This window comes from Trichomycterus rosablanca, chromosome 3 (genome assembly GCF_030014385.1).
Source record: "Trichomycterus rosablanca isolate fTriRos1 chromosome 3, fTriRos1.hap1, whole genome shotgun sequence".
Classification (NCBI taxonomy): domain Eukaryota; kingdom Metazoa; phylum Chordata; class Actinopteri; order Siluriformes; family Trichomycteridae; genus Trichomycterus; species Trichomycterus rosablanca.
In genome coordinates this window covers 1,847,259-1,866,097 of record NC_085990.1, presented here as the reverse complement: position 1 = coordinate 1,866,097, position 18,839 = coordinate 1,847,259, and the positions used below count along the sequence as shown (strand labels likewise).

At 44.8% G+C, this 18,839-nt stretch overlaps 2 protein-coding genes across 2 annotated transcripts in view; one reads left to right on the top strand and one right to left on the bottom strand.

Moving 5' to 3' along the window:
• LOC134310157 (tetratricopeptide repeat protein 24) overlaps positions 1 to 18,601 on the top strand; it is a 184,471-nt gene extending 165,870 nt beyond the window's left edge. The window contains exons 7-14 of the mRNA XM_062991686.1: positions 13,050 to 13,171; positions 13,504 to 13,581; positions 13,692 to 13,750; positions 13,859 to 13,944; positions 14,769 to 14,871; positions 17,240 to 17,304; positions 17,482 to 17,530; positions 17,968 to 18,601. Coding sequence (XP_062847756.1) covers positions 13,050 to 13,171; positions 13,504 to 13,581; positions 13,692 to 13,750; positions 13,859 to 13,944; positions 14,769 to 14,871; positions 17,240 to 17,304; positions 17,482 to 17,530; positions 17,968 to 18,064 — 659 coding nt within the window. The 3' untranslated portion in view covers positions 18,065 to 18,601. The remainder of the gene's footprint in view (positions 1 to 13,049; positions 13,172 to 13,503; positions 13,582 to 13,691; positions 13,751 to 13,858; positions 13,945 to 14,768; positions 14,872 to 17,239; positions 17,305 to 17,481; positions 17,531 to 17,967) is intronic.
• Positions 6,667 to 9,431, bottom strand: LOC134310747 (microtubule-associated protein 1B-like). Its single transcript, XM_062992388.1, has 3 exons — positions 7,147 to 9,431; positions 6,919 to 7,059; positions 6,667 to 6,818 (listed from the first exon to the last, which is right to left on the bottom strand). The coding sequence occupies exons 1-3, from the start codon at positions 9,419 to 9,421 to the stop codon at positions 6,751 to 6,753; spliced, it is 2,484 nt and encodes an 827-aa protein (XP_062848458.1). The 5' UTR covers positions 9,422 to 9,431; the 3' UTR covers positions 6,667 to 6,750.
• Positions 18,602 to 18,839: the final 238 nt, after the last annotated feature.

Genomic DNA, 18,839 nt, shown 5'->3' with positions numbered 1-18,839 from the left:
TCAAGCTTGCTACACCTGATCTTTTCATCTGTGGCGTGGACCTGCACCGGTGTTTACTTTCTGGATTACAGTGTGAGCTTTGGTGATTATTCCCTGTGGAGTGATTTGTGACATAGTGTCATAATTACATCGATCTGAGTCGGCTTTTTCTGCGACTGGGTTTGCTGGTTCTCACTGGGATATCTGGAATAATTCCGGCTCTGCGTCTCTGGTGGACTTGCTGTGTTACCTACCACGGAGGCTTTAAGCATGGCTGTAAGAACTGTAAGGTACTCTTTTAGTGAACTATATGCACTACAAAACACTTACTTTAAACCATCTGACTCACTTTATCATCTTCGCAACCTTGGCATCCTGCGGAGACCTAAATACTGCCACCGAGGATCAGGTCGGACGTTCGTCTACAAACAGCATTTGAATAATATTCCCACACTTTGGTCGCCATGTCGTCCTAAAATTCCTACGGAAACGTTCGACTCATCTACACAAGCTAGTGGTCGGATACTTCAATATGTTAAAATAATAAATCTGTCTCCACCGAACACTGACTCTAATGTTCAATGTGCTTTACTGAATGTATGCTCTCTTAATAACAAAGCATCACTCATTGCTGATGTTATTGTGGAGCGCAATATTGATCTGCTTTGTTTAACTGAAACTTGGCAGCAACCCAATGATTATGTTGCATTGAACCAAACTTTACCTGCTGATTATTTATATGTATCGCAATCACGTTTATCGGGTCGGGGTGGGGGACTTGCTGTGGTGTACCGGACTAATCTTAAAGTTAGAACGATCCCACTTCCCCCTGTGACCACATTTGAATGTCTTGCACTGCTCATTTCTGCCTCTAGATCTGTTTTAATTCTGCTCATCTACCGGCCACCGAAATTATCACCTGTTTTTATTTCTGAATTTTCTGACATGCTCACCTCTTTTATACCTGTGTACTCTAATGTACTGCTGCTTGGTGATTTTAATATTCATGTTGATTCTGAAAACTGCTCATTTGCTAAAAGTTTCTTAGATCTCCTTAAATGTTTTGACATCGCTCAGAATGTAAATTTTCTCACTCATAACAAAGGTCATACTCTGGACATTGTCTGTACTGTTGGCATCGCTCCCACTAACCTGCATGGTATTGAACTGTTTATTTCTGATCATAAGGCTGTGTTTTTTAATTTTGCCATACCATGTCTTCAGCGTGGGCAGCGTAAATCACACCAGTTCTCATTTAGGGACACTAGAAATATCACTCCTTCTCTCCTCATGGACATGCTCAGTCAGACTGATCAAACTGATCTTGATAGTCACAACACGGACCAGCTTGTGGCTCACTATGACAGTACCCTCTCTGCAATCTTTAGTGAATTGGCACCACTAAAGACTCGCAAAGTAACCTTTACACAACCCGCACCCTGGTACACACCAGAGCTGCGTAAACTAAAAGCTGCAGGTCGTCAGCTTGAGCGTCGCTGGAGGAGAACTGGCTTGACGGTGCATGCACTCGCTTATAAAGATCACGTTGGCTGTTATAAAGAGGCACTGAAAAAAGCAAAAACATTTTACTACTCTAACCTCATTCAACACTCAAATGGCAATCCCAGAGCTCTTTTTCGAACAGTCAATAAGTTGATACGCCCACTGAATTGCTTTCCATTAACACCTTCAGTTGAACTCTGCTCACAGTTTTTGGACTTTTTTAATCATAAAATTTATTCCATATACAGTGTATCACAAAAGTGAGTACACCCCTCACATTTCTGCAGATATTTAAGTATATCTTTTCATGGGACAACACTGACAAAATGACACTTTGACACAATGAAAAGTAGTCTGTGTGCAGCTTATATAACAGTGTAAATTTATTCTTCCCTCAAAATAACTCAATATACAGCCATTAATGTCTAAACCACCGGCAACAAAAGTGAGTACACCTCTAAGAGACTACACCCCTAAATGTCCAAATTGAGCACTGCTTGTCATTTTCCCTCCAAAATGTCATGTGATTTGTTAGTGTTACTAGGTCTCAGGTGTGCATAGGGAGCAGGTGTGTTCAATTTAGTAGTACAGCTCTCACACTCTCTCATACTGGTCACTGAAAGTTCCAACATGGCACCTCATGGCAAAGAACTCTCTGAGGATCTTAAAAGACGAATTGTTGCGCTACAAGAAGATTGCCAACACCCTGAAACTGAGCTGCAGCACAGTGGCCAAGATCATCCAGCGTTTTAAAAGAGCAGGGTCCACTCAGAACAGACCTCGCGTTGGTCGTCCATAGAAACTGAGTGCACGTGCTCAGCGTCACATCCAACTGCTGTCTTTGAAAGATAGGCGCAGGAGTGCTGTCAGCATTGCTGCAGAGATTGAAAAGGTGGGGGGTCAGCCTGTCAGTGCTCAGACCATACGCCGCACACTACATCAAATTGGTCTGCATGGCTGTCACCCCAGAAGGAAGCCTCTTCTGAAGTCTCTACACAAGAAAGCCCGCAAACAGTTTGCTGAAGACATGTCAACAAAGGACATGGATTACTGGAACCATGTCCTATGGTCTGATGAGACCAAGATTAATTTGTTTGGTTCAGATGGTCTCAAGCATGTGTGGCGGCAATCAGGTGAGGAGTACAAAGATAAGTGTGTCATGCCTACAGTCAAGCATGGTGGTGGGAATGCCATGGTCTGGGGCTGCATGAGTGCAGCAGGTGTTGGGGAGTTACATTTCATTGAGGGACACATGAACTCCAATATGTACTGTGAAATACTGAAGCAGAGCATGATCCCCTCCCTCCGGAAACTGGGTCGCAGGGCAGTGTTCCAGCATGATAATGACCCCAAACACACCTCTAAGACGACCACTGCTTTATTGAAGAGGGTGAGGGTAAAGGTGATGGACTGGCCAAGCATGTCTCCAGACCTAAACCCAATAGAACATCTTTGGGGCATCCTCAAGCGGAAAGTGGAGGAGCACAAAGTCTCGAATATCCGCCAGCTCCGTGATGTCGTCATGGAGGAGTGGAAAAGCATTCCAGTGGCAACCTGTGAAGCTCTGGTAAACTCCATGCCCAGGAGAGTTAAGGCAGTTCTGGAAAATAATGGTGGCCACACAAAATATTGACACTTCAGGAACTTTCACTAAGGGGTGTACTCACTTTTGTTGCCGGTGGTTTAGACATTAATGGCTGTATATTGAGTTATTTTGAGGGAAGAATAAATTTACACTGTTATATAAGCTGCACACAGACTACTTTTCATTGTGTCAAAGTGTCATTTTGTCAGTGTTGTCCCATGAAAAGATATACTTAAATATCTGCAGAAATGTGAGGGGTGTACTCACTTTTGTGATACACTGTATGCACAGTTTCCTATTATTCCACCTTCTGTGAATCCTCATTCTCTCTCTGTACAATTTACTGGTAGTCATCTTTCCACTTTTTCTACTGTTAATGAGGGTTATGTCAGTCAGCTCATTTTAAACTCAAGAGTCACTACATGTCAGTTAGACCCCATCCCAACACAATGGGTGAAATCTTGCCTTCCTGCTATCTGTCCCCTTATTACAAAGGCCATAAATGCATCACTCACTTCAGGATTGGTTTCAGCGTGTTTGAAGCTGGCAGCTGTTACTCCTGTGTTAAAAAAACCTGGCTTAGACCCTGACAACTTTGCTAACTTTAGGCCAATCTCTAATCTTCCTTTTTTGGCCAAATTGTTAGAGCGAACTGTTGCTTCTCAGCTAAATGATCACCTGGAATCAAATGAACTGTTTGAAGTGTTCCAGTCTGGTTTCAGGAAGAACCATAGTACGGAAACAGCATTAGTTAAGGTGGTGAATGATTTGCTATTAGCTGCTGACCAGGGGATGCTGAATGTGTTGATTCTATTAGATCTTACTGCTGCTTTTGATACGGTTTGCCATACCTTAGGCTTGCAACATTGATTGGCATCAACGGCACTGCTTTTAATTGGTTCCAATCTTACCTTACAGATAGGCAGCAGTTTGTTTCGGTCGGGAGATTTCGGTCTGATCCGTGTGTGTTGTCCCGTGGTGTCCCTCAGGGTTCAGTGCTTGGCCCCTTGCTCTTTTTATTGTATATGCTCCCTCTGGGTAACATAATTAGAAGGCATGGGCTCCAGTTTCACTGTTTTGCAGATGATGTTCAAATCTACATCTACACCAAACCATCTCATACTCTTCCTCCCACTGTACTAATCGAATGTCTGACTGATGTACGGGCCTGGATGAGTGAAAACTTCCTGAGCCTAAATAGCACTAAATCTGAGGCCATACTGATTTCCTCACCTGCGACTGTCAGGAAGCTCAGTAACATTCATTTTCTATACCGGGTTTTGTTACTTCTTCCTCTGCTCAGGTTCGAAATCTGGGTGTCATTCTGGACACAACACTGTCATTTGAGCCTCACATCAAAAATATATGCAAAACCGCCTTTTACCATCTTAAGAACATTTCAAGAATTCGCCCTTTTCTTTCTTTTACTGCTGCTGAGACTATTATTCATGCGTTTGTGACATCCCGTATCGATTATTGTAATGCAATGTTATATGGTCTCCCTAACCGGCTTTTAAACAGATTACAGTATGTCCAAAACTCTGCAGCCAGGGTGCTGACCCGTAAAAGATCTGTCGAACATATTACACCTGTGCTGAGGGATCTTCACTGGCTTCCAGTACAGTTTAGAGTGCATTATAAAATACTGGTGCTTGTCTATGAGTCTCTCCATGGCCTCGCCCCCACATACTTGACTCACTTACTTCAGAGCTATGTTCCGTCACGCACTTTACGCTCCTCAAATTCGCATCTCCTAGCAGTTCCATCTGCAAAATTACGTTCTGTAGGTGACAGAGCTTTTAGTGTTGCTGGCCCTAAACTCTGGAATGAACTCCCACTACAGAAACGTACCTGTCATTCATTGTCATTATTCAAAGTTAGTCTCAAAACACATCTCTATCAGTTAACTTATGAGTGAGCAATCGCTTAATCATTTATTTAGTGTTATATTTTCATCTTACATTTTCATTGTTTTGTTTTAATTTTGTCTTATCTTGTATTTTACTCTACTTTTATACCATTACTATCCTAATCATGACATTATTATCTATTTTATTTACATGCACATTACTGTTTTATGTTGATGCTCTCTGTAATTTCTATTGTTTTTATTGTACAGTAGCCTTGGGTCTCGTGAAAGGCTCTTTATAAAATAAATGTATTATTATTATTATTATAAACGCTCTGTACTGGTTATAAGAGCTCTGTACTGGTTATAAACGCTCTGTACTGGTTATAAGAGCTCTGTACTGGTTATAAACGCTCTGTACTGGTTATGAGAGCTCTGTACTGGTTATAAACGCTCTGTACTGCTTATAAACGCTCTGTACTGGTTATAGGTTTTATATATTTTTATAGGTGTGCCCGCTGTATTTGTAGATCCATGTTTGTCGGCAGAGGCAGTTAGTTTTTCAGAAGTTGTTTAATGAATTGTGTTACCGAGCTGCCCTCTGCTCCCTCTTTCATGCCAAAGATGCGGATGTTATTCCGCCGATTTCTTCCCTCTTGGTCTGGCAGCATATCCTGTAGTGTTCTCTGTGGTTTTATAGATTGAAGCAGAGCCTCTTTTGCCTCCATGTTCCAGTTTTCTAACTCTTCGATTCTCTGTTCAGTTTCCGTGATTCTTGTAGCTCGTGTGTTTAGTTCTGTCGTTGTTTCCGTGAGCCGCCGGTTAATGTCCTTCCTAAAATCCTCCAGTTCTTTTTTTCATTTCTTTTTTCATTTCTTCTTTGAATGTGGTGAACTCTATTTTCAGTTCGGTTTTAAAGTCCTGGATTTCCTTAACGATGTCTTTCATTACTGTTCGAATCACCGCAGCCGCCTCGGACTCCATGCACTCTTCCTCTCCCTCCATGTCATCTGCTGTATCGTCTCCGTCTCCGTCGGTCAATTCGGGTTGTTTTTTCGGGTTCTTTTGGTTTATTTGTCGTCTTGGTCTTCCTCCCCTTTCCATCTCTGTTTCAGATGTATTAATTTTTATCGAAATAATCGAATTCGGGTTTTTTTTATCGAGTACTGATCGGGAGCAAGTTATCTATGCTGCCATCTTGGGTTGCCAGTTTGCAATATTTTTAACAACTGTGCAATTTTTGGTTAACTTCCTCTATTAATACTGTTTATATTTTTGTAATTTTTACATATTCTTACTTCTTAACATGTGTACATACATGTAAACACTTTGTCTTTTTCTATTTTTTGTATTCTTGAAAGCTGCTGTAACACTGCACATTTCCCCCTGTGGGATAATAAAAGGCGATCTTATCTTATCTTATCTTATCTTATCTTATCTTATCTTATCTTAACACCAGAAAAAGTCGCTAGAATTGTCGCTAGTCGCTTTTTTGAAGAAAAGAAAAAAAGTCGCTAAATACAGCGACAAAGTGGATAAATTGGCAACACTGCATACGAGACACCAGCACAGCACCCAAACCTCTACACTTGACACCAGATCAGACGCTAGTTCGCTGTCTGGAACCTCTTTTATCTGGAACCAGAACCGGAACCGTTCCACGTCGGTGGAAAAGGGGGATCGGAGCGATTGGATCTTTATCGGTCCACCCTCAATACCCAACGTACACAAAATCAAACCAACCAACATGTTCATGAAGGCACTTTATTGTTATTTTGATGTTGGAAAAGTCGGCGTGTGATTGGATGATCTCCGGATCGTCACCACCTCAGCTTCAGGCGTTGAAGAACTGGAACCGTTTGGTTCTCAGGCTGGCTCTCCTCGACTTCGGCATCGGGACACCTACACAGCAACACAGAGCCGACATGCACACGTGTTACAGGAAACTCCAGCGTTACTCCACCTAGCGTGTATAACGTGTATTTCTGAATTGAAACCAGACCTTCATCTTCACGCGCGGTCTCCATCAGAGCCCCGGACTCTCCAGGTTGGGCTTCGACGATGGGGGAAACAAGAACGTCGTCCTGCAGCTGCTCGTGGTCCGGTTTGTTTGAAGACGCCTCGGAGATGTTCTTCAGTGGATCTGAGGGAGAAATGCAACCTGATTCAGTTTGTAACGTTCACCTTCATCAGATCACCACCATCCATCTATAAAATCCCTCAAATGTACCTTCAGTGCATCCTCTATCCAGGTTCTGCTCCTTCAGTTTCCATGTTTGGTGCTCCAAAGCTGCTTGCTCCTCCAGTTCTGTCCACTGGTGCTCAGGTGCTTCATCCCTGTCTGGTTCCTTCACCCGGTTCACTAGAACCACCTGCCTGTCCTGTAGACACACCTGCTTCTCAGGTTTATTAACCTTAGTCTTCAAACCTACCTGATCCACTCGTTCTTCTACCTTTGTCATCTGGTCCATCTGAAGCACCTGCTTCTCCAGCCTTTTGTTCTCCATCCTCTCCAGGTTTTTGAGGACCATTTTCTCCTCTAAATTTGGCTTCTTTATTTCAATCTGGTTCTTTCCTACCTGCTTTGGTTTTAACACTGTGTCCACTGGGTCCACCTGCCTCTCTACCTTCTTCACGACCTGGTCTGGTTTTTCCACTGGGTCCACCTGCCTCTCGGCCTTCTTTATCTCATTCTCAATGAAACGAACCCTATTTTTCACATGTTCCTTCCACTGGTTTATTAGGATGACCTGCTCTGGTTCTTCCACCAGGTTCAGCGGGGCCATCTGCCTCTCTACCTTCTTCACAACCTGGTCTGGTTTTTCCTCTGGGTCCACCTGCCTCTCGGCCTTCTTCACGATCTGGTCTGGTTTTTCCTCTGGGTCCACCTGCCTCTCTACCTTCTTCACAACCTGGTCTGGTTTTTCCTCTGGGTCCACCTGCCTCTCTACCTTCTTCACAACCTGGTCTGGTTTTTCCACTGGGTCCACCTGCCTCTCGGCCTTCTTTATCTCATTCTCAAAGAAACAAACCCTATTTTTTACATGTTCCTTCCACTGGTTTATTAGGATGACCTGCTCTGGTTCTTCCACCAGGTTCAGCGGGGCCATCTGCCTCTCTACCTTCTTCACAACCTGGTCTGGTTTTTCCTCTGGGTCCACCTGCCTCTCGGCTTTCTTCACGACCTGGTCTGGTTTTTCCTCTGGGTCCACTTGCCTCTCGGCCTTCTTCACGACCTGGTCTGGTTTTTCCTCTGGGTCCACTTGCCTCTCTACCTTCTTCACAACCTGGTCTGGTTTTTCCACTGGGTCCACCTGCCTCTCGGCCTTCTTTATCTCATTCTCAAAGAAACAAACCCTATTTTTTACATGTTCCTTCCACTGGTTTATTAGGATGACCTGCTCTGGTTCTTCCACCAGGTTCAGCGGGGCCATCTGCCTCTCTACCTTCTTCACAACCTGGTCTGGTTTTTCCTCTGGGTCCACCTGCCTCTCGGCCTTCTTCACGACCTGGTCTGGTTTTTCCTCTGGGTCCACTTGCCTCTCGGCCTTCTTCACGACCTGGTCTGGTTTTTCCTCTGGGTCCACCTTCCTCTCTACCTTCTTCACAACCTGGTCTGGTTTTTCCTCTGGGTCCATCTGCCTCTCTACCTTCTTCACAACCTGGTCTGGTTTTTCCTCTGGGTCCACCTGCCTCTCTACCTTCTTCACAACCTGGTCTGGTTTTTCCTCTGGGGCCATCTGCCTCTCTACCTTCTTCACAACCTGGTCTGGTTTTTCCACTGGGTCCACCTGCCTTTCGGCCTTCTTCACGACTTGGTCTGGTTTTTCCACTGGGTCCACCTGCCTTTCGGCCTTCTTCACGACCTGGTCTGGTTTTTCCACTGGGTCCACCTGCTCCACTGGGTCCACCTGCTCTAACTTCTTCATCTCAATCTCAGAAACCAGAACCACCTTGTTTACTGGTTCCCTCCTCTGGTCCTTTAGGACGACCTGCTCTGGTTCTTCCACCAGGTCCCGTGAGGCCACCTGCATCTCTACCTTCTGGCGTCTCTGCCACCATTTTCTCTTCTTTACCTGCTTCTCCATCTTTGGTATTTGGTCTGCCTGGTCCTCTAAAACATTCTGCCTCACTCCTTGCCCCATCTCTTCACCCTTTACCCCGCTTCCCTCCTGACCCTCCACGTCCTGCATCTCTACCTTCTGGCGTCTCTGCCACCATTTTCTCTTCTTTACTTTCTTCTCAGGTTTGGTTTTTCCCAGAACCACCTGCTTCTCCATCTTTGGTATTTGGTCTGCCTGGTCCTCTAAAACATTCTGCCTCACTCCTTGCCCCATCTCTTCACCCTTTACCCCGCTTCCCTCCTGACCCTCCACGTCCTGCATCTCCACCTTCTGGCGTCTCTGCCACCATTTTCTCTTCTTTACCTTCTTCTCCGGTTCGTTTACCCGCCTGTGCGGCTCGTCATCGTCAGATGTTGAAGTCCAACAGGAGAACATGTTCATGCTGCTTACTGTCTCGGCGTCTCAGATCAAATGAGCACAAACACACGAAACGCGGCTATTTATACCAGAGGTTTGGAGTGTGGTGATGTCATCATGATGATGTCACAATGTGTGCATGTAGCTGAGAGTGGTGCTGATCATCATCACTGCTGCTCTCAGCATCATTAACCTCTAGTGTAGAGCGGGACAGTGGGAGGAGCTTCAGGCCCTATTAATCGAAAGGTTGAGGGTTCGAATCCCAGTTCTGCCTTTTAGCAAGACCTTTAACCCTGTTTGCTCCAGGGGCGTAACAGCTGGAATACTGCACACCTGTACATGTATACATGACTAATAAAGGCAATCAATTCTATTACCATATACGTATTTACACACACACACACACACACACACACACACACACACACCGACCAGTCATAACATTATGACCACTGACAGCTGGAGTGAATAACACTGATTATCTTTTCATCACAGCACCTGTTAGTTGATGTTAGAAGCAGAAAAATGGATGCACGTTTGGATCCTGGTCTGCAGGGGTCAGTATCTATCAAAAGTGCTCCAAGGAAGGGACAGTGGTAAACCGGCGACAGGGTCATGAGCGCCAAGGCTCACTGATGCACGTAGGGAGCGAAGGCTTGCCCGTGTGGTCCGATCCAACAGACGAGCTCCTGTGGACGTTCTGCTGGGAAACCTCGGGTCCTGCCGTCCATGTGAATGTTACTCTGATACGGAGCTCCTACCTAAGCATGGTTGAAGACCATGTTCACCCTTTTATGGAGACGCTTCCCTGATATCTGTGGCCTCTCATAGCAGGATGATGCGCCCTGACTCTGTACTGGTTATAAACGCTCTGTACTGGTTATAAGAGCTCTGTACTGGTTATAAACGCGCTGTACTGGTTATAAACGCTCTGTACTGGTTATAAACGCTCTGTACTGGTTATAAGAGCTCTGTACTGGTTATAAACGCTCTGTACTGGTTATAAGAGCTCTGTACTGGTTATAAACGCTCTGTACTGGTTATAAACACTCTATACTGGTTATAAGTGCTCTGTACTGGTTATAAGTGCTCTGTACTGGTTATAAGAGTTTTGTACTGGTTATAAGAGCTCTGTACTGGTTATAAGAGCTCTGTACTGGTTATAAGAGCTCTGTACTGGTTATAAACGCTCTGTACTGGTTATAAGAGCTCTGTACTGGTTATAAACGCTCTGTACTGGTTATAAGTGCTCTGTACTGGTTATAAGTGCTCTGTACTGGTTATAAGAGCTCTGTAATGGTTATAAACGCTCTCTACTGGTTATAAGAGCTCTGTACTGGTTATAAACGCTCTGTACTGGTTACAAGTGCTCTGTACTGGTTATAAACACTATGTACTAGTTATAAACACTCTGTACTGCCCAAATTCATCGGTCGTTGTTTTAGTACAACAAACGTTATGCTTTATTTTTTCGCGTTTTGTATTTTAAGCGTTTTTCGTTCTGTCCGGGTCACTTTTTTCACGTCATATCACACAGTTCATCTTTTTTAAGGCGCTGCAGCAAACTGGCTCAAAATGTAACCAGGTGAACTTTAAAAGATTAAAAAAAATTCTAGTCTTCAGCCAGCTCCCCTCTCGTGATTGGTTTCCTGGGCTAATTAGCCCCATCAGCTGGGTATTAAAGAGAGGGAAAGGCTGGTTGGAGATGATTCTGGTAACTCTGTTTGATTTCTGGTGACTCTGTCTATTTGGTTTTTGCCGTACACTCTGCTTGTCTCTTGCCTTTGTCTTTTAGTCCTGTTTAGTCTTATATAGCGCCTTTAACCAAGCTCAAGCTCGCTGTACAGTAATAGAGCGGTAACAAAAACAAAACGAAAAACAAAACAAAACAAAAATAAAACCAAACAATTCAAAAAAAAAAAAAAACAGAAGTGTGTGAGGATGGGTTAGAAATACAGGTTCAGGAGGTAGAATGAAAATGTTGTGAGAAGAGATGGGTCTTTAGAGACACCTTAAAAACAGAAAGAGAAGAGATAGAGCGGAGAGTCGGGGGCAGAGAGTTCCAGAGTGTTGGGGCGGCAACGCTGAAGGATCTGCCGCCCATAGTGGACATCCTAAATCTAGGAACGGAAAGCTGATTTGTGTCTGACGACCTCAGTCTGCGTGATGGTGTTTGACGTGTGAGAAGTTTAGTAAGATAGATGGGGGCAAGACCATGAAGTGCTTTAAAAGGGAGGACCAGAATTTTAATATTTAATGCGCATAGAAATTGGCAGCTAATGTAATTTTTCCAGAACAGGGGTGATGTGGTCAAACTTTCGGGTAAATGTCAGGACCCTAGCAGCCGCATTTTGTATAGTTTGCAGGGGACTGAGAGTTTTGGCGGGAAGCCCATGCAATAAGGAATTGCAGTAGTCCAGACGGCTGGTGACGAAAGCATGTATCAGTGTTTCCGACACCTCAAAAGAAAGGAAATGGAGTGACCAAACGATGCAAAAACGGAGATGGCAGAAAGCATAAAGCCAGTAGATGACATAATGCACCGTATATGAATGGCCAGTAGCCAAAATAATAGAAAGAAATTAAACAAAAGAGTGTTTGCAGCCGCAGCACAACCTCACAGCCACACTGCACAGGTACAAGTAGCTAATGGCAAAACCTTGAGGAACTACGTTAGCCGATCCAATGGCAAGTACCCACATACCCACATACTAGCGAAACCCTGCGAGATTAACTGAAGGAAGCGGGTCACTCAGCAGTTCGCAGTGGTCAAGAATCAGACGATGTCAGTAGCTGCGCTCGAAGCGAGTTTCAGCAGAGATGAATATTAAAAGAACTATAGCTGGTAAAACTTCTGCTTTAGCCGCACGCAATAGCGGCATGCCGGTGTAAACAAACAGTAGCAACAGCGGTATCTCCGTTAAGTGCCCAACTGTGTGAAAAAGAGAAAAACTGAGAATGTCCGAAAACAGTCGGAGCAAAAGTCCAAGGAAAAAAGATAGTCAAATGAAACCGAAACCCGAATGGAGCGGCAACAACACAAGCGCACAGCGTACCCAAACCGGAAGTCACTAATCTTTCTTGCTGTTTCTTGCACCCTGTCATAGTCTGTGAGAAGTTTAGCATGTTCTTCTCTGTGTCCGTCCGTGTAGGTTTTCCTCCAAATACTCCAGCCACTCAAAAATGTGCCCATAGGTGTTAAGGGTGGAGTAAATGGTGCCCGAGTGGTGCGACTGTAAAACACGCCAGCCCACCAGAGCTGTTCCACAATTACAACCTCATTACGACCTCTGCTGGCTGATCGATGACACTGCACAGAGACGGAGGATAATGGGGATCAGTGCGTGACTCTCGCCTCGTACAGGTGAAAAGAAGTGGTCGGATGCCGCACACGTGTCGGAGTGTGTTAGGGGTCTGCAGCAGATTTGGGGATTGGATGCGACTAGCTTTAAAAATTAAAGTATTAAAAAGTGAGTGTGAAGGAGCGGAAACGTAACAGTCGATTGTTTAATTAAATGACAATTCATTGATGAATTAAGCAGCCGTAAAAGGTGATCCTGAATGAACTATGTTAAACTGTGCAGCCCTAATGATGCTCGTTAATCACAGCTCCACACGTGCTGACCCTCTCTGCCCGTCCATCCATCTGTAGGTGATTCCTCGGGCCAGTGGAAGGTCTGTGAAGGTCTGGGTGGGATAAGAATGAGAACCAGAGACCCCGAGAAGGCCGTCGTGCACTACAAGCGAGCGCTGGCACTGCTTTCTGAATCCGAGGTGAGAGGAATCTCAAACCCGTTCTTAGTTTCGTGGCTTCGGGTCATCGTGATCTATTCTATCGATTGTATCAGTTTCCTATATATCGAACCCACTGTGTCCCTGATTGGGTTACAGCGGTGGTAAAACAGACAGTGAATGAATGAAAGCTTTATACAGCCTGGCACAGTGGCGCAGCGGATGGCGAATTATCGATATCCAAGCTGCCCTCGTCTCGACCCGTGACATCTACGGTCATATAATTATAATAATTATAACCCGCGGGTGCTCCGTTAGTCCTGTAATGTTCTTGCTTCGTTTAATTTGGCCGGTTTGCTGTGTTTTTCCTGTAGAACGTATCGAGCTCGCCTCAGGAACATCTCGTCAATAAACTCAGTGAGGCTCTGCAGCTCCAACTGGCCGTGCAGCAGGTACGTTAGTGCACCTATAACCCAGACGTTTAGATTTTTATGTGTTTTTGACACACAGTAGATCAGAAATGAGCACTAAATCGTGTCATGATCCCGATATCGTAACACAGAGAGGCATCCCAGCCAGGCGAGCCATTCAGGAGAGGACCTTAACCCGGCAGCAGCAACGGTAATACTGTGTAAAATCATATTATTATTATTATATTGTTTCCAATCCCCTGATGCTATCATTATTAGCTTCAAAAATGACCTGATTTGGGGATCCGTGTTCACGCAGAGCGGCTCAGACGAGGCACGCCGAGGACGCGATGAACGAGCAGGGAGGAAGAGGACGCCCGGGTGGGCGCAGGGTCGAGGGCAGAGGTGATGTTATAGTAAACGGAAATGATCCTGATCTAGACTTAGTGTGTGTGAGCGTGTGCTGATAGTGGGTGTGTGATGGGTAATTTATCGAGGTTTTTTAGGTAAATGAAACGCGCTAATGATGTAAATAAGGTGTTTGCTGGTGTAAATTTGCTCTTGTTGACTAATTATTAATAATTATATTATTATAATAATATAATCGAATAGTTAAGCTGGCACTAGCAAGCAGTCGGGATGCGGTAAGGACTAAACTGGCACACGCCCTGCACATGCTTGTGTGCGGTCCTGTTAAATGTTCTGTTCGATATGATCGCGTGTGTCTAAATGAAAACTTGTGAGTTTGAATCTCAGCTCTCGGCTCTGCTACCGGCCCGCCGGGCGCCTAAACGGACAAGGATTGGCTCGTCCGAGGGTGATGGTGCCTGCACGGTAAGATGAGGGATCATGGAGAACGGTGCCTGAGTCTCCGTACGTGATACGGATCTCCGTATGAACCCATCTTATGCAGGTGTGTTAGTCAGGTCCCTCCTCGATCTCTAAAGTGTCCGAGACCTCACATGGATCTTAGTCCCACTCACCGCCTCTAGGATTAATCAGAACGTCGATTACGGACCTCGCCTTTACGTCTCAGCATCAGCACCTCACAGGCACACTCCGAAATCTCATGAATGAGTCTCCCCAGATGACCGGAGGATGTTCTAGCTGCAAATAGGGACACAGCCTCCACCCTTCTGGGGAAAAAAACATGACTGATGTTGGATTTATGGTGTTTTTATAAAATAACTCCACATTCCTGCTTTTATTTTGTTTGTTTTGCTTTATAGAAACGTACGGACGAAGGAAACCTCACGGTGACGCAGTAACGACATCGAACGTAACGCACACAGAGCGGCACGATTACGTAAACACACTCCCGGAGGCTAATCGGTACGTGGACACACTCATTGTTTATAAATCTTAATTAATTAAGTTTATTCTTTAAACTGTTGCACATTATATGAGCAAGTAAAGTTAAAAGTTGAAAGCTTTACAGACATTCAACTTCCATGTTAATGATTCTGCAACGTTTATTTTTTCCGCCATTGACATTGTTCTCTGAAAATATACCCACCCTTCACCCCCACACTCATTACCTCCCTTTATGACAACATATTTGACTTCATATATTTGCAGCAGTTAATAATAAATATTTGAACATATTCATGAACAATGTACATGAACAATGATTGGCTTGTTGTTGTTCATACAGGGTGGGAGGCTGGACCTCATAACTGATGCAATTACGACCTCTGCTGGCGAGGAATAATGCTGATCAGGGTGTGGCTCTCCGTACACAAAGCTGATCCGCGTATGAACTCGCATCGTGCAGGTGAAAAGATGCAGTCGGCTACTGCGGCAAGCCGTAGCCTAGTGGTTAAGCCTAGTGGTTAAGGCACAGGACTAGTGATCCAAAGGTTGCTGGTTCAAGCCCCACCACTGCTAGGTTGCTGCTGTTGGGCCCTTGAGCAAGGCCCTTAAACCTCGGTTGCTCAGACTGTATACTGTAACTGTAATGTAAGTCGCTTTGGATAAAAGCGTCAGCTAAATGCCTGGGAGGTGCGTGTGTGGTGTCTACTGCGCACGTGCCGGAGGGGGCGTGTGTCAGTCTTAATCAGCAGTAGGGATCAGCTCGGTGGAGAGGAAGCGTAATGCAATCGGGTAATTGGATCCGACTAGATTGGGGAAAAAATGCAAATTAAAAAATAAATAAATAATAATAATAAATATTACTTTTTTTAGTTAAGTACTGCTGAGATCTAGGGATCCGGGGTTCAAATATCGGTGGTGCTAATGACCACAACAACCCAGCCATTGTCAGTGCGCGCTCAGTCGACAGCAATCAGTTTCATTTAGTAGCTGGAGTTTCGTTCCTCATTTAGTAGCTGACGGTGTCCATTGTGCCAGAGCGAGTCCAGCTGCTGCTGCCTGTCCTAAACTTATCCTAAAGGTTCTGATTTACATGAAAGACTGTATTGATTCTTCTGTGTGCTTCTGACCCAATACAGGAGTGATTCAACTGAGCTTGTAATGAACGTGGTTAGTGGCGACCTTCTTCTAAAAGATCGATTAACTCAGTTATAATCTAATAAAACACTGAATAGTTCATTACATGGGAACGTTTGTCCTGTGTGTGTTTACGCACCCAGAACTACAATTTGGATCCGTATTTACCGTAGCCAATCCGCTGCTGGGTGTATGTTCACCTGACACACACTCCCTCTGATGTGTGCGCAGTCCACCAATCCCTTTGTACGTATCCATACTTCGGTGGATTTGTGTGAGGTCGGCTTCGAGTATGGCGAGCCACGCCCCAATCTCGGCGCTCCTCCACTTTCTGTATGGGCGCCCCGGGCGACCAAGGTCCTTGCACAGCGTTGATAACCCCGCCCCCTTAGTCCGGTCTTTCCCACCCTGCAGGCTGGAGGCCGATTGTGCCCGTTAGATGGCACCCAGGGAGCTCAGGATCTTGGCGCTGGTGTGCTAGCGGATTATCCTTTCAGCTATTATTGTACCTACATCCTAGATTCTTCATGTGTTTAAAATGTGTCTCTTAATACGGCTGCTACACTGGCCAAATGTGCAGCATCATTATTACATGGTCAAAAGTATTCGGACACCCGACCATAAGCTTGTTGGACGTCCCATTTTACAACCAAATGGAATCTTTTCAGCTGGAACAACAGCCACTGTTCTGTCTGTCTGTGGGAATTTGTGCCCATTCAGTCAAAACATGACTGCGTTTGTACGGCCGGGCGCTGACGTCGATGTTCCGGTTCGTCCCAGAGCTGTTGAGTGGGGCTGTGGTCAGGGTCTCTGTGCAGGACGCTGGAGCTTTTCTTCATGTCTTTATGCTGGAACAGGAAAGGGTCTTCCCTAAACTGTTGCTGCACAGTTAAGAGCATATAATTTCCTACCTGTTACTGATACTTTTGTCCATGTTCGTATATGCCCACATGCCCGTATACAGTCCAGTCCTGATAAATTGGAACTGCCACTGTGAGCAGGCCCTGTTACTCATGGTTAGTGCTCAGTCTTACTAATGTCCAGTCGTGTTTCCAAATCTCGCCTCCAGCCTTCAGAATTAATTCAATTACAGCAGCGTGTGTCCATTTATTTTGGAAAAAGGTGCCAGCATGCACACATGGGTGCAACGTTCTGATATTTATAAAGTTTTTGATTGTGGATAGAGACTGTACTTACAATTTATTTAAACATTTAAAAATGTTGATTTTTTTATACGTCTTATGGTTGGCAGGAATCTGAATAACACTCATGAGGATCCTGATCGTCCTCACCAGACTGACCTGGAGCCTCAGAAGGGTGGGTACACATCTACAAGAACAGCTTACACCCATCTAGAGAGACCCAAAAATGTTATCAGAGTTTAAAAACTCTGGATGTATTACGCTGGATGTATTAAAGAACATGTCTTACGGCATCGATTATATATATTAAAATGTTATTATTATTATTATTGTTTTTGTTCGTTTGCTTTAGATAAGCCATTAAGTGAAGGTTCGGAGCCGAATCCAGTCGAGCCGCTCAGGTACGGTACATATTTTAAACAGAGCTATTACATTGTCGAGTCACATTATTATGACCACTTTCTAATTTCGACGGCGTAGCTCATGAAGGAAGTCACGTTTGGTGAGCTCTCAACCGACCCTTGCAGATCACCCATACATGCTGATTCTTCCCTGGGGCAGATGGGATCCTCCAGCAAGAACGGTTGGAAGAGCATGACCTCTGGCCTCCTAATTCCCCAGACTTCAAACCGATTGAGCATCTGTAGGACCACCTTGATGGTCGTGTTGGCTCAGTGCAGTCAGAATGGCTCCAGATACCTGAGACGACCTACCAGAACCTTACTGAGTCTCTCCCGGTCACTCTGGATATTAGTTGGTGGTCATAATAACTGTGTATTATCTAGTATGGTAACCAGTTGTTGATGGTGAACTCTGACTAGTTCTTTATTAATTGTAGTGAGCACACAGAGACGGTACCTCCGGCACATGCTCACAGTGAGGAGGCTTCATCCCAACACAGAAGAATCAGCTCCAGATTCTGCACCATTATGTGACTTTGGCATCATCTGTTGAAGGATCTGCACTGACCACTACTACTACTGATGCCATATAGCCATATAAAGATCCGTGGCTGCTGGACTGGACCTCATGACGTCTACTGTACCGCCTTCGTCTCGAACCTGCCTCACTTTTAAACCGTTACCGCAGTGGCATCATTTAGACTGCATTTCCTGTCAGGTTAATGTGATGAGTTCTCCAGCATGGCGCTGTAATATCAGATTAATATCCAGCACACACGCTTCATTTTAATTTTGCTAAAACTTCAGTCTGTTTGTTTGATTTTTCATCAAAGACGTGATGTGTTAGCTTTATCTGGAATATTACTCTGCTTTTTGAACTCTGCTGAGACGTTTAGTTGATTTATTCCTGCATTATCCGAGCACTATCCAGCTCCAGGTAACAGACACCTACTCTGAGATTTTCCTTTCAGATCCCTCGATATAGTTTGTGGCTTTTCGTTTTCTCCGTGTTTCCGAGCCCTTCCGGCAGTGAGAACGGCAAAGCAGCCATGAATTAATAATGAACCTTTCAGCTTTCAGCAGGGCTTCATGGTGTGGATGATGACTTTGGTATTTAACTTTAGTTCAACCTTTGTCTGACGTGTCAACAAAACATCGCTGTAAAAGCACTCTGGATGTTACGCCTGGGTGTTTTTCGAGATTCGTTCATCTAACTTTGTCATGTACGGCATCGTTTTTAGGACAGCAATGTGGTTCTTTCTTACCGTACTGTCATTCCACTGACTTATTTTTTTAGTTTTATGGAGTG

Coding starts and splice junctions, on each gene's coding strand:
- LOC134310747 (XM_062992388.1), bottom strand. CDS start 9,421: ATGAACATGTTCTCCTGTTGGACTTCAACATCTGACGATGACGAGCCG. Junction 7,060..7,146: donor GGATAGAGGATGCACTGAAG/GTACATTTGAGG, acceptor TTTCTCCCTCAG/ATCCACTGAAGAACATCTCC. Junction 6,819..6,918: donor GACCGCGCGTGAAGATGAAG/GTCTGGTTTCAA, acceptor GTTGCTGTGTAG/GTGTCCCGATGCCGAAGTCG.